Genomic DNA, 19,636 nt, shown 5'->3' on the forward strand with positions numbered 1-19,636 from the left:
TCTGCATTGATTCCCCTGTATGCATGGTGAGGGAAGCTCCAGGGCACCGAGGGAACCCCCGGTCCCTGAGAAGCATTGATGCTGGGAGGACTGCACCCCCTCCATTCAAGAGGTGCCAATGCATGGGTCTCTATGCAGCCAGGACCCAGCACCTGTTTCAACCCCGGCAGTTCAGCTGCCTGTCTCTGACCCATTGCCCCAGCCTTTCTGGATGGTCTCTCCCGATGAGCACATCTGAGTCGTGCTTCATGAGTACTTGGTAAGGCTTTTAAAACAGTGCATCAGCATCTGGGGTGCTTGCACCTGCCATGCCTCCTGCTGCTGCCCTGCTTGGCCCTCAGCCTGCAGAGTAAGGTTTCTGACGCCAGTGCCACCTGTGTTGGCACCCACTAGAAGTTGGTAGAGGAAGGTTCATCGGAGTCAAGGGTGGAGCTGACATCTCGACACCCATCTCGATGACATGGTTCCTCTCCATTGGGAGGCTCAGTCTCGGCCCTCCCATAAGGAGTTCTTTTCCGAGACCGATGAGGAGCGCTCATGGGAGTCTGAGTTGTACTTCTCGGAGGAGGAGTTCTATGATATTCTTTTTGACCCCTCCCTTCTTGAGGAAAGAAGAAAATCTCCACCTGAGAGCCTTTCCTTTTCATCTTTTTTCCGGGAAATGGTGACTGCCATTCCAATTCATATAGAGGCGGAGGACGAGCCCAGGGCTGAGATTTTTGAGGTCCTGGACTACGAGTCTCCTCCTACAGAGGCCATGATAGTCCCGCTAAACAAGTTCCTGTGGGATGTTCAGGTGAAGAACTGGGAGTTTCCTCTGTCTGTCCCTGCCCTTCCTAAGAAGATTGACACGATGTACTGATTCCAGAGCGCCTCTGGGTTTGATAGGACCCAGTTGCCTCTTCACTTGTTGGTGGAATCTGCGCTGAAAAGAGCCAGGAGTTCCAGGGACTATGCTTCAATGTCCCTTGGCAGAAAAGCTAGAACCCTGGATTCTTTTGGAAGGAAGATGTATCAGGCCTCTATACTCATCTCCCATATTCAATCTTACTATCTCTACATGAGCCTATACTTGCGGAACTTGGTGCATTGTATGTCTGATTTGGCGAATTCTTTCCCACAGGAGCAGACAATCTCTTTGCCAGTTGGTCAAGCAGCAGAAAGCGTGTTGAATGTTTTTGGCCAGGGGTGCCTATGACACTTTGATGTGGCATCCAAGATCTCTGCCCAGAGTATTTCGATGTGCAGACTCTCCCATGGCTGCATGTCTCTGACTTGGACCCGGTGGTCCAGCAGAGATTGGTGGATGTCATGTGCTGGAGGGATAACCTTTTTGGAGATAAGGTGGAGAAGGTTGCAGACCTCATCAAGAAACACACTGATACCATTGATATTCTCTCCCACCGAATGTCTTCGGCACCTTCCTTCTCATCCAGGAGGTTTTTGGGCAAGTCGAAGAGGGGTCCCTACTTCTCTCAGAGACATAGGTATGTTCCTTTCTCTCACCAGTCTCAACAGGTTTAGTCCCAGCAAGCTCGTTCTCGTCAACAGCTTGCTCCCAAGGCCCAGCCAACACCCTAGTCAAAGCAGGGGGGTGGGCTTTTGACTGGCTCCAGCAGAGCATAGCCACAGTAAAAGTGACCATCCAGGATGATCTGCCAGTTGAAAGAAGGCTGAATTTTTTCCAAGAAAGGTGGATCATTGTAATCTCCCACTGGTGGGCTCTTCCAATAGTCCGTCTCAGTTACACCTTACATTGGCTGCAGAGACCACCAAATTGCCCATTGAGGGCGTTTTACATCAGCTCTCAGCTCAAGGTATTTGCAGGAAACTCTCCACCCTTCTAAAGGTCCATTCAGTCTAGCCTGTTCCACCAGGGGAAGAAGGGCAGGGATTCTATTCCCAGTACTTCCTTGTGCAAAAGAAAACAGGGGGGATGTGTCCTTTCCTAGACATAAGGGCCCTGATCAAATTCCTAGTCAAAGAAATGTGCAGGATGGTTTCCCTGGGCACCCTTCTCCCCATGATTCAGGAAAATGATTGGCTATTCTGTCTGGATTTAAAGGATGCTTACACTCACATCCCAATATGTCAGGGTCATAGGAGGTATCATTGATTTTGGCTGAGGACACATCACGTCCAGTACTGTGTTTTGCCAACAAGCAGGGGGGTACCAGATCACGCCCACTGTGTCAGGCGGCTATCTGGATGTGGCACAGGGCAGTCCAGCATGGGATGCTTTTTAAGGCCATTTACCTGGTGGGCAAATCCAGCAGCCTGGTTGACAGACTGAGCGGTTTCATGCAGCTGCATGAGTGGTCCCTCAGCATGGGCGTTCCAAGTGTGGGGCACTCCCTCGGTGGACCTCTTTGCCACTCAGTTCAATCACAGAGTCCCTCAGTACTGTTCCAGGCTCTAGGCCCATGACAGGCTAGCATTGGATGTCTTTCTCCTTCACTGTGAGACCGGTCTTCTTTATGCATATCCTTCCATCCCTCTTGTAGGGAAGACTTTGTTGAAACTCAAGCAAGACCGGAGAACCATGATCCTGATTGCTCCATACTGGCCCAGATAGATCTGGTTCCCCCTTCTTCTGGAGTTATCCTCTAAAGAACCTTGAAGATTGGAGTGTTTTCTGACCCTCATCACACAGAATGAGGGATCTCTTCTACATCCCAACCTCCAGTCTCTGTCTCTCTCAGCCTGGATGTTGTTAGTTTAGAATTTGCTTCTTTGCATCTTCCTGAGGGTGTCTCCAAGGTCATGCTGGCTTTCTGGTAAGATTCCACTAAGAGGTGTTACTCTTTCAAATGGAGGAGGTTTACCTTCTGGTATGAGGGCAAGGCCCTAGACCCTCTTTCTTGCCTTATACAGACCCTGCTTGAATATGTCCTATACCTCTCTGAGTCTGGTCTCAAGGCCATCTCTGTAAGGGTTCACCTTTGCTCGATTAGTGCTTACTATCACTGTTTAGAGGATAAGCCCATCTCTGGACATCTTCTAGTTGTTTGCTTCATGAGAGGTTTGCTTTTGACAAAGCCTCCGCCTGTGTCATGGGACCTCAGCGTTGTCGTCACTCAGCTGATGAAAGCTCCTTTTGAGCCACTTGATTCCTGTCATCTGATGAGCTTGACCTGGAAGGTCTTGTTTTTGGTGACTGTTACTTCAGCAAACAGGGTGTCAGTGAGTTTCATCACAACAGAGTAGTTCTCTGCATGTACCCTAAGTTTCTGCCTAAGGTTGTGTTGGAGTTCCATCTAAACCAGTCGATTGTCCTTGTAACAATTTTTCCCAGACCTCATGTCTATTTTGGTGAAAGCGCTCTGCACACCTTGGACTCAAGTGAGCATTAACCTTTTACTTGGAGCAGACTAGGCCCTACAGACAGTCTACCCAGCTTTTTGTTTCTTTTAATCCCAATAGGATGGGGGTCACTACTGGGAAATGCAGCATTTCCAATTGGCTAGTAGATTGCAAGTCGTTCACTTATGCCCAGGCTGGGCTAACCTTTGAGCAGGGACTGTCTTTCTTCTATGCTTGTGCAGCGCTGCGTATGCCTTGTAGCGCTATAGAAATGCTAAATAGTAGTAGTAGTAGTAGGTCAAAGCTCACAATGTCAGAGCCATGGTGGCATTGTTAGTCCTCTTGAGATCAGTTTCGGAAGCGGGGCTGGTGGTTGGGAGGCAGGGATAGTGCTGGGTAGACTTATACCGTCTGTTCCAGAGCCAGTGGTGGGCAGCGGGACTGGTGGTTGGGAGGCGGGGATAGTGCTGGACAGACTTGTACGGTCTGTGCCAGAGCTGATGGTTGGGAGGAGGGGCAGGTGGTTGGGAGGCGGGGATAGTGCTGGGCAGACTTATACAGTCTGTGCCAGAGCCGGTGGTTGGGAGGAGGGGCAGGTGGTTGGGAGGCGAGGATAGTGCTGGGCAGACTTATACAGTCTGTGCCCTGAAGAGCACAGGTACAAATCAAAGTAGGGTATACACAAAAAGCAGCAAATATGAGTTATCTTGTTGGGCAGACTGGATGGACCGTGCAGGTCTTTTTCTGCCGTCATCTACTATGTTACTATGTTAATATGTAAATATGCAGTGCTGCAATATGGTCTTCATTCCACACATTCACATCTCATTACTGCCTTGAGCAGGATACCCGACTTGATAGTCTGTTTGGACAGACAATGCTGCAGAATTTGTTCGGTGGCTAGAATCCAACTTGACCCCCCCCCCCCCCCCCCCCCGAGCCCATTTTGTTCTGTTCCAGGCTGCACTCTCAAACAGTTGTATACAGTTTCAGGTTAATAACTATTTTAACCTTGCCAATGCAAGGTCCAATTGACTAGTAGTATTTGATGAGCCTGGTAGCAAGGGATTCCCACATGTGAGAATATGGCCCACCTGTCCTCGGAGAAAACAAAGATACGTACCTATAGCAGGTATTCTGCGAGGCCAGCAGGCCATTCATTATCACATACCCTCCCACCTCCCCTTGGAGTTTATTCCATGCTATAGTATTGTACTGCTGGTTCCACACTCTGGTGGTGGGCGGGAAGACACTCGCCCATGTACGACGGGGGCGCTGTGTGTGCTCTTAAAGCAATATTAGCTTTTTAATGCTCCACACTGAACAACATGGATGATGTCACCCACATGTGAGAATGAATGGCCTGCTGTTGGAATGAGGGGGCGTAGGATGAAGGTGAAAAGGGATAGAGGAGTAGCCTATTGGTTAGATCACTGGGCTGACAACCAGAAAAGCCTGGTTAAAGTCCTGCTGCTGCTTGTCACCTTGGACGAGGCGTACTCCCGGGACAGGGAACCAACTGAATGTAAGTCACCTTGAGCTACTGAAAAAGATGTGAGCTAAATCCAGACACAAACTCGAGCATAATCTGAAGAAATACCTCTTTACAGAAAGGTTGATGGATGTGTGGAACAGCCTACTATTGGAGGTACTTTTGTACTTTTTTTTTTATTTGTACCCCGCACTTTTTCCCATTCATGGCAGGCTCAATGCGGCAGGCAATGGAGGGTTAAGTGACTTGCCCAAAGTCACAAGGAGCTGCCTGGGCCGGGAATCGGACTCAGTTCCTCAGTTCCCCAGGACCTAGTCCACTACCCTAACCACTAGGCCACTCCTCCACTCCAGTTGTGTCTGAACTTAAGAAAGCATGGGACAAGCACAGAGCATCTGTGAGGGAGATGAAGGGATTGTAGAGCTTTGTAGTTGGTAAGGATGGGCCGATTTGAGAGGCCATATGGTCTTTATCTACCACCATTTTCTGTTTTTCTTTCTATTTACCTAACTAACCTAGAGTGTTCTGTTTTGTTATTAAGGTGAAATGTTTAGAGGCTGAACGGTTGCGAACAGAAGATGAATTATCAAAATACAAAGAAATTATTAACAGACAAAAGATTGAGATTCAGAATTTACTGGACAGAGTAAAAATTGTGGAGCAATTACAAGATCAACATCAAAGGTATACATTTTACCCTTTTGTGGCCCTTTTCTTAACTCTGCGTTAGTGCTGCTTTCAGACAAATCCGGAAGCCTGTGAAACTGATGAAAGTGTTCCAAGCACATGCACTCTTCCCCTGGTGCAATGCGTTTTCAGAACTTCTTTCCCTACTTCTTAACACCAGAAGTATCAGAAAGCATTATTTTAATAAACTCTGACAGTCCTAAGGTTAATTAGCAGCTCTAATCAGTAGGTAATATGGGTTTAATGGTATTAGCACATATTACATTAAATGTCATGGTCTATAGTAATTTAATTGAAGGACCATTTGTGTGAAACAAACATGTCTGATTACTGTTTCTATATCACACTAATACAATTAGCATTAAACAAATTATGTAACTGTTGAGTTTGATCTTTATTCTTGTTTAAGGCCTAATGCTTGTAATCCTTTTAATTGCATATCCCTCTTGGATACACAATAGTTCAGTTAGAGGTTTTTAAAGCTTTTTTTTTTTTTTTCAATAAACTTCACTGCACCTACAGTATATGTCATGTTAACAGTTTCTCGTTGGTGGTGATGATTCTCAACTTGTTCCTTTCCTGAATGAGACATCTCTTTGACCGTGAGATATTCCCAAGCCTTATTTTGTCAGTGCTTATTGCTAAACTTGATTATTGCATCATTTATTCAGGTCTGAAACTTTCACAGTTCAAGAAATTGCAATCAATCCAAAATATTGCTAGAAAGTTACTATATCATGCGAAAAAAATCTGACCATGTTACCCTTATGTTTAAAGAAAGGCATTGGCTACCTATCGAACAAAGAATTACTATAAAATTACTACTGCTTACTTTTAAGGCATTTAAGGTGGGTGCCCTGGATTATCTGGCATCCCTTACAATTCCATACAGCAAGAGTTCTGCATTCAATTAATGATTGGAATGCCCTCCCGCGGGAGGTGGTGGAGATGAAAACGGTAATGGAATTCAAACATGCGTGGGATATGCATAAAGGAATCCTGTGCAGCAGGAATGGATCCTCAGAAGCTTAGCTGAAATTGGGTGGCCGGGGGAAGAGGGGTTGGTGGTTGGGAGGCTAGGATAGGGGAGGGCAGACTTATACGGTCTGTACCAGAGCCGGTGATGGGAGACGGGACTGGTGGTTGGGAGGCGGGAAATACTGCTGGGCAGACTTATACGGTCTGTGCCCTGAAAAAGACAGGTACAAATTCAAGATATGAGTTTATCTTGGGCAGACTAGATGGACCATGCAGGTCTTTTTCTGCCGTCATCTACTATGTTACTATGTTACTATGATTGTCGATTGGTTCTCCCAGGACTGAAACAGGCACACCTTGAATCAATGACACATAATGCCTTCTATTTTACCACAGCTGCATCTTTGAATAATTTACCACTATGTATTCCTTGTATTACTTCTATCAAATAGGTCAAGCAAACTATAAAAACTTGGTTATTTGGGCAGGCTGTTGACCCATAAGAGGCTGGAAAAAGTTATCACTCTCACTACTGATTGGTTAACCCTTGAAGCTTTTTTGTTTTTTTTTAAACTTCTTGCAATCAAAGTTTTTAAAATGTCTTTTTATCTGGTTGTCGATTGGTATCTATCTTTCAGGTATAAATGTTTTTTCTGTGTCCTATGATTTTTTAGTTCCTTTCCTACTTCTTTTATAAATTTAATTTATGATTGAGAGGTGTGGTAGCCGTGTTAGTCCACTCTTAAAGGTTATCAATAGAAATCAAACAAAATAAAACATGGAAAAGAAAATAAGATGATACCTTTTTTATTGGACATAACTTAATACATTTCTTGATTAGCTTTCGAAGGTTGCCCTTCTTCGTCAGACACTGATTGGACACTGTCCTGTTCTGAGGGTGATATAGAAAGTCTAAACAAACTGTAAATTTTATGATTGGAGACTAGTGTTCAGAGAAAGAGGTTAGCCGGACTGCTGAAAGTGTTGCCTCTGTTTAACAGCCTGTTGTGATATTTTGGCCCTGACTTACTTGTGAAATGGTTGATGATTTGCTCACAATAGAGTAAGACAAAAGTTAAAATTTAATGCTGTAAAAGATGTTTAATGCCGGTGGTCCGTCAGTATGGGCCCTTTTCCCCCTTTGTTCAGTTGATTCCTGCTGAGCCTTCATAGAACAAAGAGAAACAAAATGTGAAATAGGTAGAGTTGGATAGAGATGGTATGAAGGGTCATTACATGAGTGGTACAATGTAGGCTCCCTGGCCAGCAGTGAGCCACCGGGAGCTGTGGAATTGGTGCCCAGGACTTGACGTTAAAAACCCTATTGCTACTGAACTTAACAAATGGGGGGGGGGGGAAGAGGGAGGAGGTGTGGGACTTATTGTTTTATTTAGCTCGCGTTTTAATTGATAGCTCATGGTGAGGTGCAATTAGTGGTCAAAGTTTGCCCTATTTCTATATTTTTAATTGATTTAAATTAACATTCAGCCTATTTTTAAATTCTAGATGGTTTTTCTTTTCTTTTTTTTTTTTCTCGTTGGCTAGCTTTGTGTTAGAAGCAGAGAGGCACAAATTGGAGAGTCATGGGATAGGAGGTAGTGTCCTATTGTGGATTAAAAACTGGTTAAAGGATAGAAAACAGAGAGTAGGGTTAAATGGTCAGTATTCTCAATGGAGAATGGTAGATAGTGGGGTTCCTCAGGGGTTTGTGCTAGGACCGCTGCTTTTTAACATATTTATAAATAATCTAGAGATGGGAGTAACTAGTGAGGTAATTACATTTGCTGACGACACAAAGTTATTCAAAGTAGTAAAATTGCGAAAGGATTGTGAAAAATTACAAGAGGACCTTTGATTCCCCCCCCCCCCCCCCAGTGTTAATTTGTTATAACAGTGGGGGAAAAATGACTCCTATTCATGGGCAATTATCTGAGTTTATTTTGATGGACAAGAAACCAAGACAAAACAAGTGAGGTCAGAGTGGGATTCTAGAGCAGATTGTCCCAAACGCTTTGTGAGAAGCACCATTTAACATTTCAGAATTGTCATGGTAAAACAAAATATGAAAGTGCGAAACCTCTACGAGAAAAACTCCACTGGCTCCCACTCGAAGAGTGTATCGCATTCAAGATCTGCACGATTGTTCATAAAATCATCCACAGAGATGCCCCGAGCTACATGCTAGACCTCGTGGACTTGCCTCCCATAAATGCTAAAAGATCAGCCCGCAAATTCCTTAATCTGCACTTCCCCAACTGTAAAAGACTAAAATACAAGCTATCACGCGCGACCAGCTTCTCCTACATGTGTACGCAGCTATGGAATGCACTACCAACTGACTTGAAAACGTTCAACGACATAACTAACTTTCGTAAATCTTTGAAAACTTTTTTCTTCAACAAGGCCTACAGTGGGAATCCATAGCTAATTACAACACTTCACCACTTCACTCTATTCCGATATTTATCTTTCTATAACTCTGCTTAGGCCTTTTTTCTTCAGTCCAGAATCTTTTTGTAACACCAATTGTATCTATCTCCTGGAATGGCGATGCCATAACAGGTGCTTGTAAGCCACATTGAGCCTGCAAGTAGGTGGGAAAATGTGGGGTACAAATGCAATAAATTAATAAATAATGGCCTATTTCAAACCTCCCTAATGTAATTGGGTAAGGTGAAAATGTTCCTTTATGGTCATAAGATGGCCAGTCACTAAACAAGAGAAAATCTTTAGGATGACTGATAGAAATGTTACGTACTGTGTCAGGTGAACTAAAGGTTGCAGAAGCAATTGAGGGACACATTTTTCTTTTTCACACATTGCACAATTTAAAGGGACGATGATGGTCATTAGTTCTTTGCTAGAGAATTTTAGCAATATTGTAGTCCTTTTGCCCATCTTGGATTGTAATAAAACAGCTTTTTGCTTTGCCAGGGCTGAGCAAGAAATTGGAAACCTGAAGGAAGAAGTGGACAGCTTAAACTCCCTGATTACAGATCTACAGAATGACATTGAAGGTAGTCGAAAAAGGGAATCTGAGCTGCTGGGCTTTACCGAAAAGCTGAGCAGCAAGAATGCCCAGATTCAGTCTGAAGCTAATACTTTGCAGATGCAACTTGATAAACTCAGCTATAGTGAACGGGAGTTGCAGAGTCAGCTGGAACATCTAAAGCTTTCTAATACTGACCTGGTGAGTGCATGTGAGAGTGTAGTTATTATATGTATGTGTACATGTATAGTGGGTTTAAGGTTCGTGGCTCCTGGTAATTAACTGATAGGAAGTCTCATGAAATGTTGGAGAAATAGGATGATGAAACATTGCTAAGCCTCTTATCAGATAAAAATCCTGTGAGAGGCAAGGTCAGCTTATTTTTCTCTCTGTCCTGTTTTGGGTGTACTTTTTATTTTAGGGGGCAATATTATAAGCCTTTTTTATTCTTTAAACCCTATTTTACGTGCAGGCGTAGGCATTTATAAAATACATGTACAGTGTGCTGTGAGATCCTTGAAGGACACTTCAAAACATGGTATCATGTCAAATACCTCAAGGCAACTCAAGATGCAATATACCAGTTTTTTAAGATAAGTAATTTAAATATTGAGTATTCATAAAAAGTATGTTTTATTAAACCACATTCTATCAAACTAATATATTTCCTTAATACACTCACATAAATTCACAGTATAAAACATCAAAGAATACTTCTACCTCCTCCCCCCCCCCCCCCCCCCCCCCCCCCCCCCGCTATATACTGTTCCTTTATTTTGTCTTCCTTTACAGCCTATGACTTACTAGCATTGTTCATTCACTGCAGTCATGGTATTACGGAATGATTATATATATAAAAGCTCTCTCTCCCCCTCCCATTCTGATGTAAGCCATGACCCTCTCCAACCCAAATACAAATTTAACAATAAACTACATGCTTGGGGGAAAACATCCCAAACAGACCAAGTCTTAAGGTTCACTATCCCTTTGGTGAACCTCTCTTAGCATCTATTCTTTCAAGTTTTAACAATTAATATAACTCATTTTTCTACTGTCTCATTGTAGGCAGATCTTGAGTTCTGCAGTGGAACAATATACGTTTCTTTGCAAGGAGAAATGTTTTTTTTCAACCAAGTTAACCCCTCTTTTTTCATATCCAAAGTGTATAGGTTATGAAATAGTTGTATTTGCATTTTAACTATAAAATTGTTGATGAAGTATTCTAGACAAATATTTGACTAATTTTTGCCAGAAGTCTCAAATTTTCTCACATGACCAAAAGATATAGACCAAAAGCAGTTGAGCGTTTTGGGCAAATGTCCTTAGTGGTTAATTTTGCAAGAAATGCTCAAAGAGGAAGAATAAGTAATCTCAACAAAAATTTATAAGAAATATTGGTTGTTGGTGCATTAAAAAAACAGAGTGATATGGATTTGTACTTGGACTGATGATGAGATTGTGGCAAATACTGATTTTTAGCTATATTTTGAAAAAGCATCGTAAGCAGCTATGTGCTTTAATAAAATAGACACCAGATCTGTCTTTAGTGCATAAATTCTATTGCATAAATTTGCATTTCTTTCAAAGAAGATGTAAATCTTTGTCTGTACTCTATGGGTTTGTATGTGTGTTCTATAAACTCTTCCCAAACTATACTGCACTCCTGGGAATGCCTGCTTATGATGTTATTGGCATACCTGTTTATATGCATGTGTTTGGCTGCACAGTTCTGTAAGAGCCAGTCCAGACAAGGTGGGTTTTGTTGACATTTCAGTGTCATCACCACCAGTATAAGGGGTGGTGCAGCCCTGGAACTTGCCAGTATTTCTCTGCTTCCAGCAGATGGTGCAGATGAATATCCTACAGGATGAAGTTACTATTTTGATCATAACTTCCAGGGATACAGACTATGTAGCCATGTGGATGAATCCCCTGGCCCACAAAGGTTTCTGGGGTTGGTCCATGGACCTTTGTCCTGATTGATTTTTGTGAGGTGTTCTCCCCCCCCCCCCTCAAGAACCCAAAACTTGATTTTGTGATATGGCAGCAAAGGTCCTGTTGGAGTTGGGGGATGTCTTTGTATTCCCTGGGCCAGTTGCCTGTGGTGGAGGCTAGGTCCAGTCCAAACATTGGTCTCTTCACAGGTTATGATGTCCTTGGGGGTCTGAAGTCTTATGGCCTGGGCCTGACTGATCCAGTCAAGGTCCTTGAATTCTCAACAGCGGTTGATTTGGAGCTTGCTGAACATTCCAGTAAGTTGAAGGCCCTAGGTGTGATAGTAATGGTTCCCTGTTTAGGAGGGTTTCAGAACAGGCTTATTAGAGTTCTTTTCTGTGGCTTTTAGGGAGAGTGCCAGTGACCCTTCTGGCAAAGATTTGAGTCCTTCATAAGACCATAGCCTCGCTCCATTCTAGCAACAGATCTACAGCTAGACATTAGGGGCATTGACTGGATCCCCCCTTGATTGCTGCTACTACTACTACTAATTTATATAGCGCTACTAGACATACACAGCGCTGTACACATATGCAGGTACTTTCTCTATCCCTAGAGGGATCACAATCTAAGATTTTGTACCTGGGGCAATGGAGGGTTAAGGCTACAAGGAGCTGCAGTGGGAATTGAACCTAGGTTGCCAGGATCAAAGCCCACTGCACTAACCATTAGGCTACCCCTCCACTTGAGTATTTGCAGCTCTTAGGTCCTTCAGATCACCGTTTAGGCAATCTCTCGGTTTGGGGTGCCTTGCTAAATTACATATGGCTCAGTGCTTGGTCTGCTTGGCTGTTTTGGCAATCTTACAACCACCTCCAGCCTTGGTCTTGTGGCCATATTTCCAGGGAAGTTGTTCTTTTGATGACTCCTTGCAGATTGAATGGGCGTACAGGCTGCCTCATCTAGAAGTCTGCCACACTGGGAAAAGACCAAAGGTCCATCGAGCCCAGCATCCTGACCACGACAGCGGCCAATCCAGGCCAAGGGCACCTGGCGAGCTTCCCAAACCTACAAACATTCTATACATGTTATTCCTGGAATTGTGGATTTTTCCCAAGTCCATTTAGTAGTGGTTTATGGACTTGTCCTTTAGGAAACTGTCTAGCCCTCGTTTTAAACTCTGCTAAGCTAACCGCCTTCACCACGTTCTCCGGCAACGAATTCCAGAGTTTAATTATGCGTTGGGTGAAGAAATATTTTCTCCGATTTGTTTTAAATTTACTACACTGTAGTTTCATCGCATGCCCCGTAGTCCTAGTATTTTTGGAAAAGCGTGAACAGACGCTTCACATCCACCTGTTCCACTCCACTCAATATTTTATGTTCATGATGGCTAGCTGTGAAGCAGATTGGTGGCAGTGGTGTTAGGATGGTGGACTATTGAGCAGTGGTTGTCTTGCTTCTTTCAGAGAATTTGATGGTTTTATATTTCTCTTGGTGGTAGCATGTTTGTATTGGTCCATGGTCATAGAACTGAGACTCTGGGCAGTGCAAAGGTGTTGTTCCCATTGGGACTTTTTAATGAAGATGCTCAGGGTGAGGGGAAGTTCATTTCTCTGGACACTGTTTACGAGGTCCTGATCTTCCTCTTACCCAGGGTCCTTAAAGCTTTTCTTTGTCTCACTTGTTGCTGTTTCCTTGAGTCCTGCTTATCTAGGCCAGGACCCACATGGAAAGGCTACAATTAGCTGTTCCCTTTCAGTATTTGGCAATTTGAGAGGGTGTCCAAGGTTTTTTTTTCTGTTGCTGGGTCCAAGGAAAGGCTTTCCTACTCTTGAGATGGCGGGAATCCTGATTTAGGTCTGAAAGGTTGATCCATGGTATTGATCCATACAGCCAGTTTATGATTGTTGTTTCCGATCCTCTGTCAGTAGTGTACTGGCAAGTTCCAGAGCTATGGCACCCCTTCCGCTGGTGATGGTCATATTGAAATGTTGGTGTTCTCTGCCTTCATCTGCTGGTTGGGGATCATAACTCACTTGTCTGGACTTGGTCTAACAGGACTCAGGGAAAGGAAATTATCAAGCAAGAAGAAATTTCAGCTTTTATGCCTGTAAAATATGGTTCTTACATGAAATTGCTATATGAAATTACTTCCTTTATCTGTATCCCAAAATAGAATTGGCCTAATCAGTACTCTGGGCATGGACATCTCTTCTTGATTTTTTTTTTTTTGCAAATATTCTTATGCCATCCTTAGACTTCCCTTTTTATATTAATACTAGCATGCACTGCTGCTATCTTATAATTTATATGCTTACATGACTGTCAATGTGCACATTTCAGCATTCTGTAACCTCAATATTCAGTCAGGAATGTTCATACAGGAAGATGCGCTTGTCACAGTATGTCCTAACTGATCCTACTTTTGTTAGTGATTTGGAAATGATTTTGTAGTAATTCAGAGTTACCCCATGATTATCGGTAGAATGGTACAGAGGTAGTTCCACAGTAGTTTGACTTAGCACAGCATGATGTCTGTAATACTAATATATAATTAAAATGTTCTGTGTCTGAATCCTTTGTGCAAAAAAAAAAAAAAAAAACCCCTAGGGTTATTTACTTTTATTGTGGACTTGATACGTTAGTTGTGAAATACACTTCCAAGGCTAACCAACCATTTTTACAGTACTTTGATTACTACTGACTATCTGCTGTGTGGTTGATCCTTCTGACTGTTACCACTAACAATATTTACTTTGAATTTAGGAGAACAGGTTAGTGAAAGAAGAAAAGCTGCGAAAAGAAGAGGTTCAGACCTTACAAGCGGAGGTGACATCACGACAGAAAGAAATTACAGCCTTGAACACGCAGGTAGAAGAACTGAAAGATGAGGTAGCCACTCAAAAGCGCAAACATACAGTGAATCTTAAGGATCTCACCAAGCAACTGCTACAAGGTTGACATCTTTTTTTCAAATCACATATTTATTTAGATAGTCTGCATGTGTTTCTATAAGATGTCTGTCTTTCAGCTTGAGTTACTAATGTACACCGTTAACGTGTGGTGTTGGCGATGTTCCTGTTGCATAAAATGAGACCTGCAGTAAAATAATGTACATTTATAATGTTGTTTTGCTAACCTTGCATCACACATTCCAGCTGTTCACCTTTAAAGATTGATATCTGTCTAATGTAAATTGGCACTAGATTGCATTTTCTTTTGCAAGGTATCAGAGGAGCCCTCTTAAAGTCAAGAATATTTCATTTCCTATTGATGTAACACTTTCCTGAGGGTTTCTTTTTGGTATGTTTGTCACGTTCTATTTTTTTGCCTGGTGAAGGTTGTTTTTCTGCGTACATGAGTGTGTTATAATTTAAGTTCACAGCAAGAGCTTATTTCACAGCTGGCTCATAGAGGCTAAATTTATAGAGGTGCATATTGGGGAGACCCAGCCTATCCATTGCCCAGTTCCCTTGCAAGAATTCCATCTTCAGTTTAGAATTTTTGCCTTTCCAACAAAATTTTGTATATGTATTTATATGGCTAAATCTATTTATTAAAACACCAAAGAACAGTTCCACATACAAAGCCCAGCTTGTAATCAAAAAAAATGTGGAACTCAGTACACTTATGCAAAAATTATGATAATGAGGATAAATTCTTTCAATATTATGGTGCCAAAAGTTTTTAATTCGTCATGTTTATGGTAATGGGAGGAAAAAAAAGCCTCAGCCGTCACAAGCTATTTGCTGTGGCGTTCAAACGTTGTCATATCCACTCCGCCAGGAGGACCACAGCAGCTTGTTGACTCAGACCAATCATTTACAAAAACCTCCCAAAAACATTTTTTGAAATTTCAACGCTTATATCAAAATACTTTCAATATCTTCTGAACTTCAATCAAAATATTGGAGTGGAGGAGTGGCCTAGTGGTTAGGGTGCTGGACTTTGGTCCTGGGGAACTGAGGAACTGAGTTCGATTCCCACTTCAGGCACAGGCAGCTCCTTGTGACTCTGGGCAAGTCACTTAACCCTCCGTTGCCCCATGTAAGCCGCATTGAGCCTGCCATGAGTGGGAAAGCGCAGGGTACAAATGTAACAAAAATAAAATAGATACTATTGGAGATTCTACATGGAATGTTGCTACTATTGGAGATTCTACATGGAATGTTGCTATTCCACTAGCAACATTCCATGTAGAAGGCTGCGCAGGCTTCTGTTTCTGTGAGTCTGACGTCCTGCACGTACGTGCAGGACGTCAGACTCACAGAAGCAGAAGCCTGCGCGGCCACATTGGTGATCTGCAAGGGCCGACTTCTACATGGAATGTTGCTAGTGGAATAGCAACGTTCCATGTAGAATCTCAAATAGTAGCAACAGTGGAGGAGTGGCCTAGTGGTTAGGGTGGTGGACTTTGGTCCTGGGGAACTGAGGAACTGAGTTTGATTCCCACTTCAGGCACAGGCAGCTCCTTGTGACTCTGGGCAAGTCACTTAACCCTCCGTTGCCCCATGTAAGCCGCATTGAGCCTGCAATGAGTGGGAAAGCGTAGGGTACAAATGTAACAAAAATAAAATAGATACTATTGGAGATTCTACATGGAATGTTGCTATTCCACTAGCAACATTCCATGTAGAAGGCTGCGCAGGCTTCTGCTTCTGTGAGTCTGACATCCACATATGTGCAGGACGTCAGACTCACAGAACACAGAAGCAGAAGCCTGCGTGGCCACATTGGTGATCTGCAAGGGCCGACTTCTACATGGAATGTTGCTAGTGGAATAGCAACATTCCATGTAGAATCTCAAATAGTAGTAACAGTGGAGGAGTGGCCTAGTGATTAGAGTGGTGGACTTTGGTCTTGGGGAACTGAGTTTGATTCCCACTTCAGGCACAGGCAGCTCCTTGTGACTCTGGGCAAGTCACTTAACCCTCCATTGCCCCATGTAAGTCGCATTGAGCCTGCCATGAGTGGGAAAGTGTGGGGTACAAATGTAACAAAAAAAAAATTCCTTTATGACAAAATTCCTGGCAGCAGAGTCACCAAGTCATATACATGCTCATCGGTATATGATCACATAATATAACAGCACTTAGCTTTATGAGTGCTCCATCTCAGACCTGATCCCAGCGGGGACCTGTTTCACCGATACTGGCTTCTTTAGGGGAAACTGGGGTCGTAGTAAGTCCTCCTATTGTTGTGAGCTCCGTATTAGACCAAAGCAAGAACAAGTGTGTGCAAAGCATCAGACGGCAGACAGCTTCTTACCGCCCAAATCTGGCACAAGAAAAACAGTTCTCACTACCAATGATAATGTTGTGTGAAAGTCAGCTGGGAGTCTATAGTTACCCCTATATACTTGAAAGATGGAACTGCCGGGACCAGTAAACCAAATAGGGTAGGAGTGAGTGATAGAGCATTGGCATGCGCAGTAAGCCAACAGACTGTGGTCTTAGATGGATTTAGCACAAGCCTGTGGTCACAAAACCAAGTATAGACAACCTCAAGAGAGAGGTCTAGGGCATCTAACCTTGTGTAATGTAAGAGAAGGATCTCATCCGCGTAATAATAGGCACTAATCCCGTGCTCCTGAACTAATAAAGGCCAAAGGACTGAGAAAAAGATTGAACAGTTGGGGACAGTTTAGAGCCTTGAGGGACCCCACAGTTTAGTGACTGGGAAGATAACGTGGATTTCCAAGAGACCTGAAGAGAACAGTTATGCAAGAAAGAAGTAAACCACACTAATACAGTACATGAGATCTCATGGAGAGAAAGACGTTCTAGTAGTAACTCATGATGAACCAAATCGAATGCCGCACTGAGATCTAATGACGCTGCTAAGGTTATAAAGCCAGCTTGCCGTGAACCTCACTAAGAAGTGAGGTGAGAACAGTTTCAGTGCTGAAACCAACCCTAAAACCGGATTGTCTAGGGTAAAGTGCTAATGTGGATTCTAAGATCCCTTGCAATTGGATGATGTGAGCTTTTTATGAATACAATTTTCTTGCTAATTTGGATAAAGAAGCAGATTAGAGACTGGGTGATAATTGGCAGGGTACTGAGGATCAAAGGACGCATTTTTAAGAATTGGGGGAATGATAGCTTGCTTCCAAGAGGAGGGAAAGATGCTCATAAAAAGACTTTCCATGATAATGAGGTGAGCCAAAGGCAATGTAGTTGAAAGCCAGCGGGAAGGAATTGGGTCAGACAGACATGTAGAAGCGTTGAAAGTTGATAAAGTTTTGGAAGTCTGGGAGAGTGAGGGAAGACTAAAAGATGACTAGGTGTGATGGGGTGTATGTGCCACCATGGGAAGGTGAGGACCCCAGCCAAGCTGGCCTTATAAAATGACAGCTTGGGTATGAGGTTAGTCCTGTGGCCCACTCATTAAGTTAAGGTAAAGACATTGGGACCCTGCTTTGGGGGGGGGGGGGGGGGGGGGAGACTAACCCTTCTGGATTCTATTCATACAGTTCTTTGTGCACTGGGAGCGAGAGAAGAATACCCAGTAACTTAACTAGGAGAGACATTAGCATACAATTTGTAAAGTAGGTGAAACAGTGGACATTGCTTGCTAATAAGACCTTTGAAGGGAGGAAAGGGACCCTGTTAGGCCCCAGAGGGGGACAGGAGAGGGGATACCTGTTTACCCCAGGACTGAAAGGACTAAAAGACGCTTAATTGTTGGTGGTTACGGACTCACCCTAACTGTAAAGGAAGACCCTACAGCTGTTGAGCTGAAAGAGTTGGATTACTACAGAGGATGGTGGACAAACTTCTGGCTGGAGGAGCGAAGCTGGAGGACAACGGTCGACACCAGGTTGGTCCCTAAGAGAACATGACCTGATTCAGGTCCGCTGGGGCGGGGCCGCTACCATCCCCACCCCTTCCCGCGTCTGCTCCTCCCTCAGTCTGTCACTGTCCTACTTCTGTCCTACTTCAGGTTATGTTAATGCAATCACCCGGGTCCTGACACACAGGAGCAGGAGAGAGACAGACCCCGGCTCCAGGCCCCCTTGGAGGCCGGGCCCATGGAATCTTGCCCCCCTGCCTCCCCCACTTAGTGACCCTAGCCTGATTGGTAGGCATCACAGATGCCAGGCTAGACTGAAGTGAAAATGAAGCTTACAGTGATTCAGTCTTGGTACAAAAGTACCTGGCTAACATGTCCGCAGAAGGATGAAAGATAGAGGAGTCCAATTTGGTAGTAGAGGTTAGTAGAGAAAGCTCGAAATAGCTGTTTAGAGCGACAGGGAGCTTTTGAGATAAACTTAGAAAAGTAAGCCATTTTGGCTTTCCTAATCTGAATACTATAGAACCTTTGATAGGCCCTACAGTGTTCAAGTGCCACCTGGGGTCTATTTTTGAGCCATTGTTCCTCTGCTCGACGAACTTGTTTCAGAAGACGGCATCCAACATGATACCAGGGCTTTTTTTGTTGGGAAGAGCATTGAACAAAAGGTAAGGGAGCAACAGAATCTAATTGCTCTCTGAGCATAGAGTCCCAACAAGAGACTTGATCTTCCATAGATAGGGTAGGAAAGTCTACTGGAAAGTACTGTCTTTTCATAGATGGTTTAGGGCTGTTATGGTGAATGGTGAGTTTCCTATATAGCTTTAGAGTGTCTTTTTTTCAGAGCGATGTGTTATTTTGCAAAGTGCCTGGCCCTATTTGAAAAAATAAAAATGCTTATGATTAGTGGTTTCCACATCCTGTACAGTCACCACAAAACAAAAGCCTGTCTGCTTTAAACAGTGTGTCTGGCAGTGGAAGGAGTGTGTGCTGTTCCTGAGGTGATAATCAAAATGAATATTTTTTTGTATGGTGTATTATAAGGGGCTTAGCTTTGTTGTCAGAATACGCAGTTTGATACAGAACTGGAAATGCAGAGTTTATTTGAGATTCTGTCCAATCCTGTAAAGAATCCAGATTTCACTCCCATACAGAAGAATTTGTTGAATGATGCTATCTGTTATAATGACTGTTTTACTGGGTGTCTGAAACTGGCTGAAGGAGGGAGGGTTTCCTTAGGCACAGAGGGCTGTGTTATTTTATATTGCAAATTTATAAAGGGGGGAAGAAGGGTATGATTTATTTATTTATTTTGTTAAATTTGTACCCCGCGCTTTCCCACTCATGGCAGGCTCAATGCGGCAGGCAATGGAGGGTTAAGTGACTTGCCCAGAGTCACAAGGAGCTGCCTGTGCCGGGAATCGAACTCAGTTCCCCAGGACCAAAGTCCACCA

At 43.5% G+C, this 19,636-nt stretch overlaps 1 protein-coding gene across 2 annotated transcripts in view; it reads left to right on the top strand.

Annotated features, from left to right (window-relative positions):
- The window catches only part of CCDC186 (coiled-coil domain containing 186), a 193,935-nt gene that overhangs the window by 122,169 nt on the left and 52,130 nt on the right, over positions 1 to 19,636 (top strand). For both annotated transcript variants that reach the window (XM_030202692.1, XM_030202693.1), the window contains exons 11-13: positions 5,337 to 5,479; positions 9,395 to 9,650; positions 14,154 to 14,343. In XM_030202692.1, the coding sequence (XP_030058552.1) occupies positions 5,337 to 5,479; positions 9,395 to 9,650; positions 14,154 to 14,343 (589 nt within the window). The remainder of the gene's footprint in view (positions 1 to 5,336; positions 5,480 to 9,394; positions 9,651 to 14,153; positions 14,344 to 19,636) is intronic.

The sequence above is a fragment of the Microcaecilia unicolor genome, chromosome 5, assembly GCF_901765095.1.
Source record: "Microcaecilia unicolor chromosome 5, aMicUni1.1, whole genome shotgun sequence".
NCBI lineage: Eukaryota > Metazoa > Chordata > Amphibia > Gymnophiona > Siphonopidae > Microcaecilia > Microcaecilia unicolor.